At 37.2% G+C, this 11914-nt stretch overlaps 1 protein-coding gene across 3 annotated transcripts in view; it reads left to right on the forward strand.

Annotated features, from left to right (window-relative positions):
* Positions 1 to 11914, forward strand: part of arhgap22 (Rho GTPase activating protein 22) — a 29498-nt gene that overhangs the window by 13660 nt on the left and 3924 nt on the right. For all 3 annotated transcript variants that reach the window (XM_058795839.1, XM_058795840.1, XM_058795841.1), the window contains 6 exons: positions 6583 to 6711; positions 8291 to 8498; positions 8945 to 9077; positions 9794 to 9867; positions 9994 to 10115; positions 10239 to 11130. In XM_058795839.1, the coding sequence (XP_058651822.1) occupies positions 6583 to 6711; positions 8291 to 8498; positions 8945 to 9077; positions 9794 to 9867; positions 9994 to 10115; positions 10239 to 11130 (1558 nt within the window). The remainder of the gene's footprint in view (positions 1 to 6582; positions 6712 to 8290; positions 8499 to 8944; positions 9078 to 9793; positions 9868 to 9993; positions 10116 to 10238; positions 11131 to 11914) is intronic.

The raw sequence follows: 11914 nt of genomic DNA on the forward strand, positions 1-11914 counted from the left end.
GTAATTAACACATAACTCATTTCATTTCTTTGTAAAGAAATAATTAAAAAATAATATGAAATAAAACAAACCTTTAATCTGTGTGGAACCTATTTGAATATACCGGGGTCAGTAAGAATTCTTAATGCGTTTGAAAGAAATCTCTTATGCTCACCAAGGCTGCATTTATTTGATCAAAAATACAGTAAAAACGTTAATATTGTAAAATACTATTACAATTAAAAATAACTCAATATATATTGAATATATATTAAAATAATTTATTCTTTTGACAGCAACGCTTTTTTATAGGATTCTTAAACAAATAGTTCAGAAGAACGAAATGTATTTGAAATAGAAATCAAATGCTGTAGAATCACATAATAAATGTCTTTACTGCCACTTTTCTGTTGAATAAAAGTATTCATTTCTTTTTTTTTTTTAAATCTTACTGACCCCAGACTTTTTTAATGGTATGAGTACAGTATATGTGTCACGCCCGGACTGTCTATTTGTGCTCCCCGTGACCCAGTTTCTCCATTGTTTGATTATGTCATTTGTCTCAGGTGTGTCTATTTGATTACTCTCATTACCCCATGCATTTAAACCCCAGTTCTTGCAGTCTGTGTTTGTTGGGTCTTGAATGTCTAGTTGTGCTACGTGTGTCTCCAGCCAGCCCTGTGTTACCCTTGGTTTGTTTATTAAATACTGTTGATTGTGAGAATTCTCCTGCGTCTCCGCGTTCCTTGCTCCTTCGCTCCAACGCAGTAGCAGCATCGTGACAATATGACAAATCAAACTACATGCAGTTATAAAATTACAAATTATATATTTCTCTCATTGATTAAGTTTGAAAGGAAACTCTTGTTTTTTTACCTACAGAATCAAATGATTTTAGTTTAATAATGATGATAATGCTAAATGATATCCAGTATAAATTAGATACAAAGAACACTATTTTTGTGTTGATGAAATGGTACTAGTGCTTCACGTTTTTGCACACAAGAGTTTTACAAAGCTAGCAATACAGTATATATACATCTTTATTCGTTTCCTTTTGTATTATGGCAAATCGTTAGGTTGATACATTAAAGCACATTTTTTATATGACGTAATTCTCTTCTGTGATACATTGCTGATTCTCTGGGCTGTGCCACACAGGAAGAGCTAATGGCTGTCAGAATATAAGGAAGCCATTGGGGGTCAGCTGATTTTATGACAGTGGGAGTCATGGGGGCCCATCAGGAGAACAGAGACTCACCACGGAGCAGCTCTCATCTGCAATAATCAGAACCAGAGACAGCAACCCCACAGAGAGCGCTAAACCAACAGGACTGATAAGAGTTTCCAAATGGCAGATGTTTAGAGGATGTTGGTTTTGTGGAAAAGATTTAGTTTTAGCATAATCACCAAATTGCTCAACATTAAGAATTTAAACACAATTGACACACATTGTGTTAGCAATTAGCGGTTCGCTAGATTAATTCCAACAAAGTGGACTTGAAGAAGATTAGGATGTGTCTGTGACCACTCTAAACTAGATAGCATATCTATTCTGAATGTTCTACATTCAGACTTTGTGTTTCTGAAAAGAATGTCAGGCAACACAATACAACTAGAAAAAAATGCTGGCTTGACAAATTCTTGTCTGGAAGTGAGTTTCAAGGTCTTGTGTAGTTTAAATATGGGACATTAAATGAGATACAGCATTAAACGAATGTAAGCTCTTTAGGTGTTTTCGAATGGTTTCTAGGCAGTTACTAGGGCTTTTCTGTGTGGTTGCTGGGGTGTTCTGGTTGGTTGTGCTCGACTAAGTGGTTCCTATGTTTGTTTGTTTTTCATTTTATATATATATATATATATATACAGGTGCATCTCAATAAATTAGAATGTTGTGGAAAAGTTTATGTCAGTAATTCTACTTCAATGCACACAGACTGAAGTAGTTTAAGTCTTTGGTTCTTTTAATTGTGATGATTTTGGCTCACATTTAACAAAAACCCACCAATTCACTATATCAACAAATTAGAATATGGTGACATGCCAATCAGCTAATCAACTCAAAACACCTGCAAAGGTTTCCTGAGCCTTCAAAATGGTCTCGCAGTTTGGTTCACTAGGCTACACAATCATGGGGAAGACTGCTGATCTGACAGTTGTCCAGAAGACAATCATTGACACCCTTCACAAGGAGGGTAAGCCACAAACATTCATCACCAAAGAAGCTGGCTGTTCACAGAGTGCTGTATCCAAGCATGTTAACAGAAAGTTGAGTGGAAGGAAAAAGTGTGGAAGAAACAGATGCACAACCAACCGAGAGAACTGCAGCCTTATGAGGATTGTCAAGCAAAATCGATTCAAGAATTTGGGTGAACTTCACAAGGAATGGATTGAGGCTGGGGTCAAGGCATCAAGAGCCACCACACACAGACGTGTCAAGGAATTTGGCTACAGTTGTCGTATTCCTCTTGTTAAGCCACTCCTGAACCACAGACAACATCAGAGGCGTCTTACCTGGGCTAAGGAGAAGAAGAAATGGACTGTTGCCCAGTGGTTCAAAGCCCTCTTTTCAGATGAGAGCAAGTTTTGTATTTAATTTGGAAACCAAGGTCCTAGAGTCTGGAGGAAGGGTGGAGAAGCTCATAGCCCAAGTTGCTTGAAGTCCAGTGTTAAGTTTCCACAGTCTGTGATGATTTGGGGTGCAATGTCATCTGCTGGAGTTGGTCCATTGTGTTTTTTGAAAACCAAAGTCACTGCACCCATTTACCAAGAAATTGTGGAGCACTTCATGCTTCCTTTTGCTGATCAGCTTTTTGAAGATGCTGATTTCATTTTCCAGCAGGATTTGGCACCTGCCCACACTGCCAAAAGCACCAGAAGTTGGTTAAATGACCATGGTGTTGGTGTGCTTAACTGGCCAGCAAACTCCCCAGACCTGAACCCCATAGAGAATCTATGGAGTATTGTCAAGAGGAAAATGAGAAACAAGAGACCAAAAAATGCAGATGAGCTGAAGGCCACTGTCAAAGAAACCTGGGCTTCCATACCACCTCAGCAGTGCCACAAACTGATCACCTCCATGCCACGCCGAATTGAGGCAGTAATTAAAGCAAAAGGAGCCCCTACCAAGTATTGAGTACATATACAGTAAATTAACATACTTTCCAGAAGGCCAACAATTCACTAAAAATGTTTTTGTTTTTTTATTGGTCTTATGTAGTATTCTAATTTGTTGAGATAGTGAATTGGTGGGTTTTTGTTAAATGTGAGCCTAAATCATCACAATTAAAAGAACCAAAGACTTAAACTACTTCAGTCTGTGTGCATTGAATTTATTTAACACACGAGTTTCACAATTTGAGTTGAATTACTGAAATAAATGAACTTTTCCACGACATTCTAATTTGAGATGCACCTGTATATATATATATATATATATATATATACAGAGAGAGAGAGAGAGACAGTTATCCAGACATATGTTATTTTATATATATATATATGATATACAGTAAAATAAACTATATTCAAAGTTAACTATCTGTTAAGCAAAAAAAAAAAAAATGACGTTTGTTGATATAAAGTTTTGTTGAACTTTATCCTGCTGTCAGTTTTCTTATTAAGTTAAGACACAGATTTTCACCACTGAAGACAAGTGTTGTCTGCAAAGTGCTGGATTTAAAATAAAGATCTCCATCTGAAAGCCTCAGGCCTGTCATGCTGGATATCCTCCCAGTCTACTGCTGGCCAAACCGCACACTGTGCCTTGGGCTTCGCACTGCCTCCCATTTTGCTCTGATAGAACATAAGAGAGGAAGACATGCAGCAGCCACCTAAAATCTGCTGACTGAGCTCTTATAGTGTGATTTCATTCAAGGTGTGAAATCTTTGTTACTGTACAAAGATTTAACAAAAAACAATGCATTGCAGTGCTCAAAGACAGCTAAAACTAAATTATAACTGATAACATGTAAGTGGAAAAAAAGTGATAGGTCGGACACCTAAGTATTTAACTAATGGGACATTAGTGAAGAAAATCTGTCTCGCTCCAGAGCAAAAACTCTTGAAGAGATGAAATTCCCAAGTACATGTTTTATCTTGAACAATGCATCATGTATTAAAGGGTGGGCTGCAAAGCATGACATTGTTTGGTTCTTACCACCAGTGGAATGCTAAACATGCACATCACTGTTCAGTCCTTCATTTTATAAATAGTCCATATCCATGACCTTCCCGTGGAAATATGATGAATGTCATAGTAAAATCATTGTTTGGGATATGCACGCTAGGAGAATGTTGATGTGAGCAGTTTAGGCATGCTTTGGGTAACAGATAAGGGCCAGCAAGGACATCTAAAATCCTGGGAATTCAGATATTACAGTATGTTGTGAATGTGGAGTGATTATTCCTGACCTTGAATTTGGCCTTGCAGGAGTACAGAATGAAAATGTGCCCACTGGTGCCTTAGGGGCCAAGCCAAACCAAAATCTGAGGGCTGTTGTACCTGCAACACCAGAACAAATGTTCAATCCACTAGTGCACACATATGAGCACGAGTCACTCAATTCATTCAATTCAAACTTAAATTTCACAATGATGATATATTTAAGAAAATATAAATAAAACTAAACTTTTAGATTTAAGATAATATAAAATAAAACTACATTTAATTCATTATAAAAAAAAATCTATCAAAGTTTTATAATTGAAATGGCATTCTGATGTTATATCTTGGATTCAAATTTTTTGACAAATTGTTTTTTCTTGTCAATTAGCACAAGATTTGTATCTCATTTTGGAATTTGGCGTTATGCAACTCAACTTTGAGTGAAAAACTAAAAATATTATTTGTGGATAAATTTGGCTATAGTGACTCATTGCAACAAAAAAAACAGACTCATTGTCTGTTGCAAAAAGAAATACAAAACCTGTGCTATTTGAAAGAAAGTTGATAAAAAATTAATCCAATATTTGGTAATAATATAGCAGAAATTTAACAGCAATTTTTACACTACAAGTGTAACAAGGTGGCAAACTCGTATGCCTTGTGTGAGCAAAGTCAGTAAGTTTTAGTCCAATGCGATAACTAGCATCTTCGGGAAAAAGAAAGTCCTCTCCGGGTCAAAATGAACCGAACACAACATGAGAGTTACACCTGTCTATGTCTGTTATAGTTCAGTTAGACTTTCAAAGTCAAAAAACCCATTTCTAAAAAGAAATAAAGGTCAGTCCTAATAGAATCAACAGCTTGTGTCTTCTGAAGAGGTCACACTTACTTCTCTACAAAGTCAAGTCTTTCATTATTGTCATTACATGTGAGAGAAAGGCAGTAGAACTGCATCTGCCAAGGGCAAGCATAGAGGCAATGCATCACCCACTCCCACTGTCTTTCAGACATGCAGACAGAGACAGTCAGGCGTTCCTCAGGGAGTCCAATGTGTGTCGTCTGACACAGCCACTAGCTACCTGACAATACTCAGTTTATTCTGCAGCCAGGCTCAGACAGATAATGGAACCATCCATCCACAAAAACTAGGTTGAACAGAATTTATGCTGAGGATATTTTCGGGAGATGAAGAGGGAGGGCTGTTTGTGGAAGGAAATGAAAAGAAGTCACAGTTCCATAATGCTAGGAATTTAACACGGCATGCTGTGCTTTTGAAAACCATCCAAAAGCAAATCAACTGAATATGAACTCTTCAACTCTAGTTCATTTGAATAACAGAATGATTCAAACATCAGCTCAAAATTAAATTCAAAATATGGCTTCTCTAATTGTCATGGCACATTTCAATTCATCTGTCCTTCCTATAAGAACGAAATACCACTTTTCTCCTGTGCTGCTATGGTTAATGTCTGGTATGTAGGATGATGTCACAAAGAGAAATCACTGTTTTGGCTATGTGCTGTTTCCCCATGACTTTGGTGCCACCTAGTGGTATGTTCACTATAAAATATTGTAAAGACACCATACTCTGTGCATATAATATTAGAATATATTGAGATAAAACAGTATTATTACACAAATAATTATACTATAATAAAGATATTCTAATGTATGTTGCCCTCTCCTTATATATCTTGTTCCATGCAAAAGTTTAGGGTTGGTAAGATTTTTAGTTTTTTGAAAGAAGTGTCTTATGCTCACCAAGGAAGGATTTATTTGATCAAAAATACAGTAAAACAGTCATGTTGTTAACATTTAAAAAATATTTTAATATGTAATTTATTCCTGTGGTGGTCTTCAGTGTCACATGATCCTTCACAAATCATTCTAATATGCTGATTTGCTGTTCAATGTTGAAAACAGTTGTGCTGCTTAATATTTTTGTGAAAACCATTATACATAGCTGTTCAGTCACAAAGACCAGCAATCATGAATTATATTATGCCACAGCACTAGCATTATGTGCTTTTAGTCAATTATGAAATGTGTTTTCAAGTGTTCTAATAAAAATAGCAGAAGCATTTACAATGACGTAAATGAATAGAATTATTCATGTTTTGGTATTTATCTGTCCTTTCAAGTGTCAGGGGACTGGATGCTATCAGTACCAATCAAATTATTTATATGTTATTTTTTCCCCCTCTCTGTCTCCATAGGCTGTACAGGAGAGAAAGACAGATCGGCTCTCAGCCATGAGGCTTTCCTGCTCATGGCAAACTCCCAGAATGACATGGAGGATTGGGTCAAAGCCATTAGACGTGTCATCTGGGCTCCCTTTGGAGGAGGTAGCTTATCTAACACACAAATAAAACCTAAGCATTCTATCTTATGAGGCAACATAGTCAAGAAAACAAGAAGCTAAACTAAACTAGCAAGTATATGTCTGGTTTTCTATTCTCACATTGTTTGGGTAGAGTGTGATCTATATCTGGCACACAGCTTATATCATGCTGCATGGCTGATATACAGGCACACTAAAATAACAACAGCACTGGCGGAGTCTGAATGACTGGCTGAATCTTTAGGCATTGTGTTACAGGCATTTAATAACAGATTATTTTGGGGTGTCTGAATAAAGGCAAACATTTTCATATAATTTTAATGATATTAAATATCCGCAACAGGAAGCCATTGTTATGTGTCCCAGAAAGAATGCAGTTCTCAGCATAGTTTATATAGACACAACAGTAACAAGACTTCTCAATATCGTCCTTAAACATCAAATCTCACCTATCAAGCCTCCAGGTGAAGTGGGAAGCCCAACTCGATGCACTTGTAAATATATCTCAATCTTGTTATTGAGTTTACAGGATGCTATAAGCCTACAACAGATGTATTTACATTAATTATTTCTGATACATTGATATTCAGACCGACGGTACAAATGTGACAGTTCAATAAAAATATGTTAATATTAAGTAACTTACATTTCAGACACAATTTTAACACTTACTTTGTCGATTTTTGCTTGTCAAACAACATGTTTCCAAAAGTCATACAGTAAAATGGCTGTTGCAATTCTCAGCTCAGCAGTGTTTCCTTTCTGAATGAATCAGAATCGGTTGAGTGAGTGATTATATGATTCACTCATACAGATCACTTGCCGTCACCTACTGTCTTAATGATGTAACCTTGCTAAAACAGTGTTGTTATTGTTAACTAATACTAAATTAAAATTGTTTTTTTGTTTTGTTTATTGAGATAAATATGAAATCAAATAAATTAGATCAAAAACGTAAATTTAAAAACGTTAAAAGAGCATATGAAATGTTGCCTTTGCAACTAACTGCAACAAATAAAATCGTTTAAAACTAAAATTGAAATATTTAGCACATAATTTAGAACAAAAGCACATATAGGCCTAAAATTAAAATTAAAACTCAATATAAAAAATCTGGGCATTGATGGGTTAAGCAATAAAGCTCATCCCACATTTTCTCCACACTCTGTGAGGCTGGATTACCATTACAATGAAAGAGGGCCAAAACAGGTGTGCACACAGTCACTCACATTCTCATGCATCACTGTTCACTTGTGCCCGAAGTGAACTGCTGCCCGTGCCAGCAGGGATCTGCCATGTGCCTCACGCCTGAAGTTACAGCTCTGTCTTGTCTGTCCGCTCATCGTGGCTTGTGTGTGCTTGCTGAAGACTGTAGTATACGAGGCAGAACCGATGTATTGCAAGGTATGATAGGATACTGTACAGTCTTTGACACTGTACATTTTGGAGGTTTAATTGAATTTTGTGACGCATATTTTGATTTCTAACCGTTTGATAATGTCGTTGCAGTTTTAAAAATGTGTGTTTTCTTTTTTACAATATCACTGTTTTTACATGTTTCTCTGGTGCTTGTATTATTGTAGGTATCTTTGGCCAGCGCCTGGAGGACACAGTACAGTATGAGAGAAAGTTTGGACCCCGACTGGCCCCTCTGCTGGTGGAGCAGTGTGTGGATTTCATTCGGGAGCAGGGTCTGAAAGAGGAAGGTCTCTTTAGGATGCCAGGACAGGCCAACCTGGTCAAAGAACTGCAGGATGCTTTTGACTGTGGGGATAAGCCTCTGTTTGACAGGTGAGACAAGTTCAAAACTTCCTTTTACATTTACATTTAATCACATGCTTTTATTCAAATTGACTTACAAATGAAGAATACCACAAGCAATTTATCATAAAACCCAACAATATTTCCACTAAATAATGCCAAGTTTCAGTTATTAACTAGAGTAGCACTCAAGCTGTAGCAGAAGTCAAATGCAGACAAACAGCTTTCTTTGGAGGGACCAATAAACTGATTAGTAGAAACAATTTAGATTTATGTGGATATCAGTGTTATAAAGAGCATTAACATGCTTTGCTCTACCAGTTTAGACCAGCATGAGTTTCTACTCTATATCTAAGCTGGCTTATGCTGGTTAGGCGCTTATCGGTGTGCTGGACCAGTTTACCATACTTGTCTAGACACGAAAACTAAACTGATGTATTTGTGTATCCCACTGACCTGTGTGTGACCTCTTGCAGTAACACTGACGTTCACACAGTGGCGTCCCTCCTGAAGCTTTACCTCAGGGAGTTGCCAGAGCCTGTGATCCCCTTTAACAAATATGAGGACTTTCTAACCTGTGCACAGCTTCTGCTAAAAGATGAAGAAGTGGTAGGTCTGCTATACATCAGCCTTCAATGAGATGAAGTTGAATTAAAAAATGATTGACCTTGCAAAAAAGAAGAATTTTTAAGGAGTATTAGAGTATTTATTGTTGAAATAATATACTTTAAAAGAATATACTTAAATGTGTACTCTTTTCAGACACTTGATTGCATGCTATTTATAATATAGAATATACATATTATTGTATTGTATTTCAAATTTATATTAAATGCAATTAATTGAAATTTAAAGTGTTTTTGACACACTTACTGTAAGTGGAACTTATGTACATGTTTATATGTAATTTCAGAATTTCTTTTTTTTTTCATTTCTTCTGACAAGCAAACTAAAATATACTTTACTTTAGAAAATATATTAACATTTAATGTAATATCAAAAACAATGCAGTTAAAAAAAATAATCAAGTACTTCACATGTGAAATGCGTGTTTTACTCTAAACTAAAGCAAGATTATATTAAACTGCTAATTTAGAAACATGAATGTGTACTTTATGTACAATTTATTGGATTTTTATTTCATTAATAAAATATTATCTGCAAGTACAGTTTTTACTTTAAATATACTTTTAAGAATAGTATATTACAAGGGCACATTCAGTACAATTAAGGGTGGTTTTGAAAAGCTCACTGCATTTTTTTCCCCACCAAAAACCTTGTTTCCTGGATTTGAAATGTATCTTGTTTTCATGTGTCCTCTAAAGGGTCTCAGTGAGCTTGTGAAGCAGGTGAACACTCTTCCTCAGGCTAATTATAATTTGTTAAAGTACATTTGCAAGTAAGTGAACATATAACATCTCTTCAGTTTTCTTGTACATGGCGATGTTGTTGAAACGATTCCTTTACTAATTTGAATGAATGATAAATGAATGTCTGTTGTATTCACTGTATGAATTCAATGTAGATTCTTAGATGAGGTGCAGTCACACTCGAATGAGAACAAAATGAGCGTTCAGAACCTCGCAACAGTTTTTGGACCAAATATCCTTCGGCCTAAAGTAGAGGACCCTGTTTCAATGATGGAAGGTAAGTAAGTCTGGACATTGTAATATTTATCAGTTTAATATAATTTAAGTTGAAATGACTGGTACAGCCAGTTTGATTATTCTTAAATTTATAACAGTGTAGTTATTTACATTTTTTTGTTAGGAACCTCCCAAGTTCAGCACCTGATGACGGTGTTGATCAGTGAACATGAGCGTCTGTATGTGGGGACTGAGGAAGATGTGTCTTCCGAGCAGACAGGAAGTTATCTTCCAGGTCAGCGAGGCATGGCGGAGTGGATCTCTGATGAGGAGATGCTGAACTGCTCATCGCTGAGCCAGACGTCCAAAGTTGCAGAAAGTGTGTGTGGCAGTGCCACATCTTTAGATATCAATACAGGTGCCCCTATCACTGCCAAAATGACACCTCAGGGAAAAGCTGGCGTGACGGTCAGCCCCAGCAAACAGGCGAAATCCCTCCCCTCCTGGAAATACTCCTTCAAGAGCGGAGGGGTACGTGCTCAGCCTGCAAAAATTGGGGGCTCGTCTGTGGACGTGTCCACCTTGCCCAGTACAGGCAACTGGTTGATGAACGGGCTTTCCTCTCTGCGCAGCCATCGGCGTACGTCATCAGGAGAGCGCATGGGCAAGGATTCAGCCCTGTCACACCGTCTGTCCACTTACGACAACGTGACCTCATCCAGTCTCAGCGTACCCAGCGTCGCAAGCACGCCATGGTCCACATCCTCCTGTGAGATCTTAGTGGCCGACTCTGTGGGTAGTGACCCCTCTGGACTGAACTCTGTGAAGGTGGATTGGTCAGCTGGAGGGTCTGTCCAAGGGCAAAGTGAAGACAGGAATTCGGAGGTCACTGAGAGCAGTGAAGCACTGGAAATGTGCGTGAGCAGTGCAGGCTGCAGTGAGAATGGAAATGGAGAAGATGCGGTGAATATCACAGGAGATACTGATATTAGCACGACAGCACTTAATGGCCTGGTAACAGAGCTGAAAGACGAGTTAAAGAAACAGAAGGCCAACTATGAATCTCGAATACGAAGGTATGTGTGAAGTCCACAGCACATTGATGATAAGTATCTTGTCTTTATAATTCATAAGGTAAAGTTGACTTAAAACACTTAAATTAAGCTCAAGACGTGTGCAGTATACACTTTCTCATCATTCCAGTAGTGTTAAGATTTTTTTAAAAGCTGGCGTGTATAGTTTTTTCAGTGTTAAAGTAGGTATGAAGCAAAAGTTGCAATCATTATGTATTACAGAACTTGATTTTGTCCATCTTGAATCGATTGTATTGTTGTCGCTAATTGCTGAGACCTCATGTTAATGACAGGTTGCAAAAATAAATAAATAAATAAATAGAACATCACATATTACTGGCTGCTTCTGGGTCCAAACACTCTATCAGATGCCAAAAGCGAAATCTCAGTTGGCCAGACAGTGATTCATCTTTTATTAATCATTATTAATCATGAGCCCAGAGACTTTTGTGTACGCTGTGAGTTTTTCAAAGCTGAGCTTAAATGTTTGATATGAATAAATAGTGCTTATAAGCATCTGAAGCAAATAGAGGCTTGGACCCGGAAACAGTATTTCTTACATCGTGACTTAAAGGAACACTCCACTTTTTTTGGAAATAGGCTCATTCTCCAACTCCCCCAGAGTTAATAAGTTGAGTTTTACCATTTTGGAATCTATTCAGCCGATCTCCGGGTCTGGCAATAGCACTTTTAACATAACTTAGCATAGATCATTGAATCTGATTAGACCGATTAGATTAGACTTTGTGGGTGCATTCACACTTGTAGTTCGGTCCGCTTAGCCTTT

The sequence above is a fragment of the Onychostoma macrolepis genome, chromosome 13, assembly GCF_012432095.1.
Source record: "Onychostoma macrolepis isolate SWU-2019 chromosome 13, ASM1243209v1, whole genome shotgun sequence".
Classification (NCBI taxonomy): Eukaryota; Metazoa; Chordata; class Actinopteri; order Cypriniformes; family Cyprinidae; genus Onychostoma; species Onychostoma macrolepis.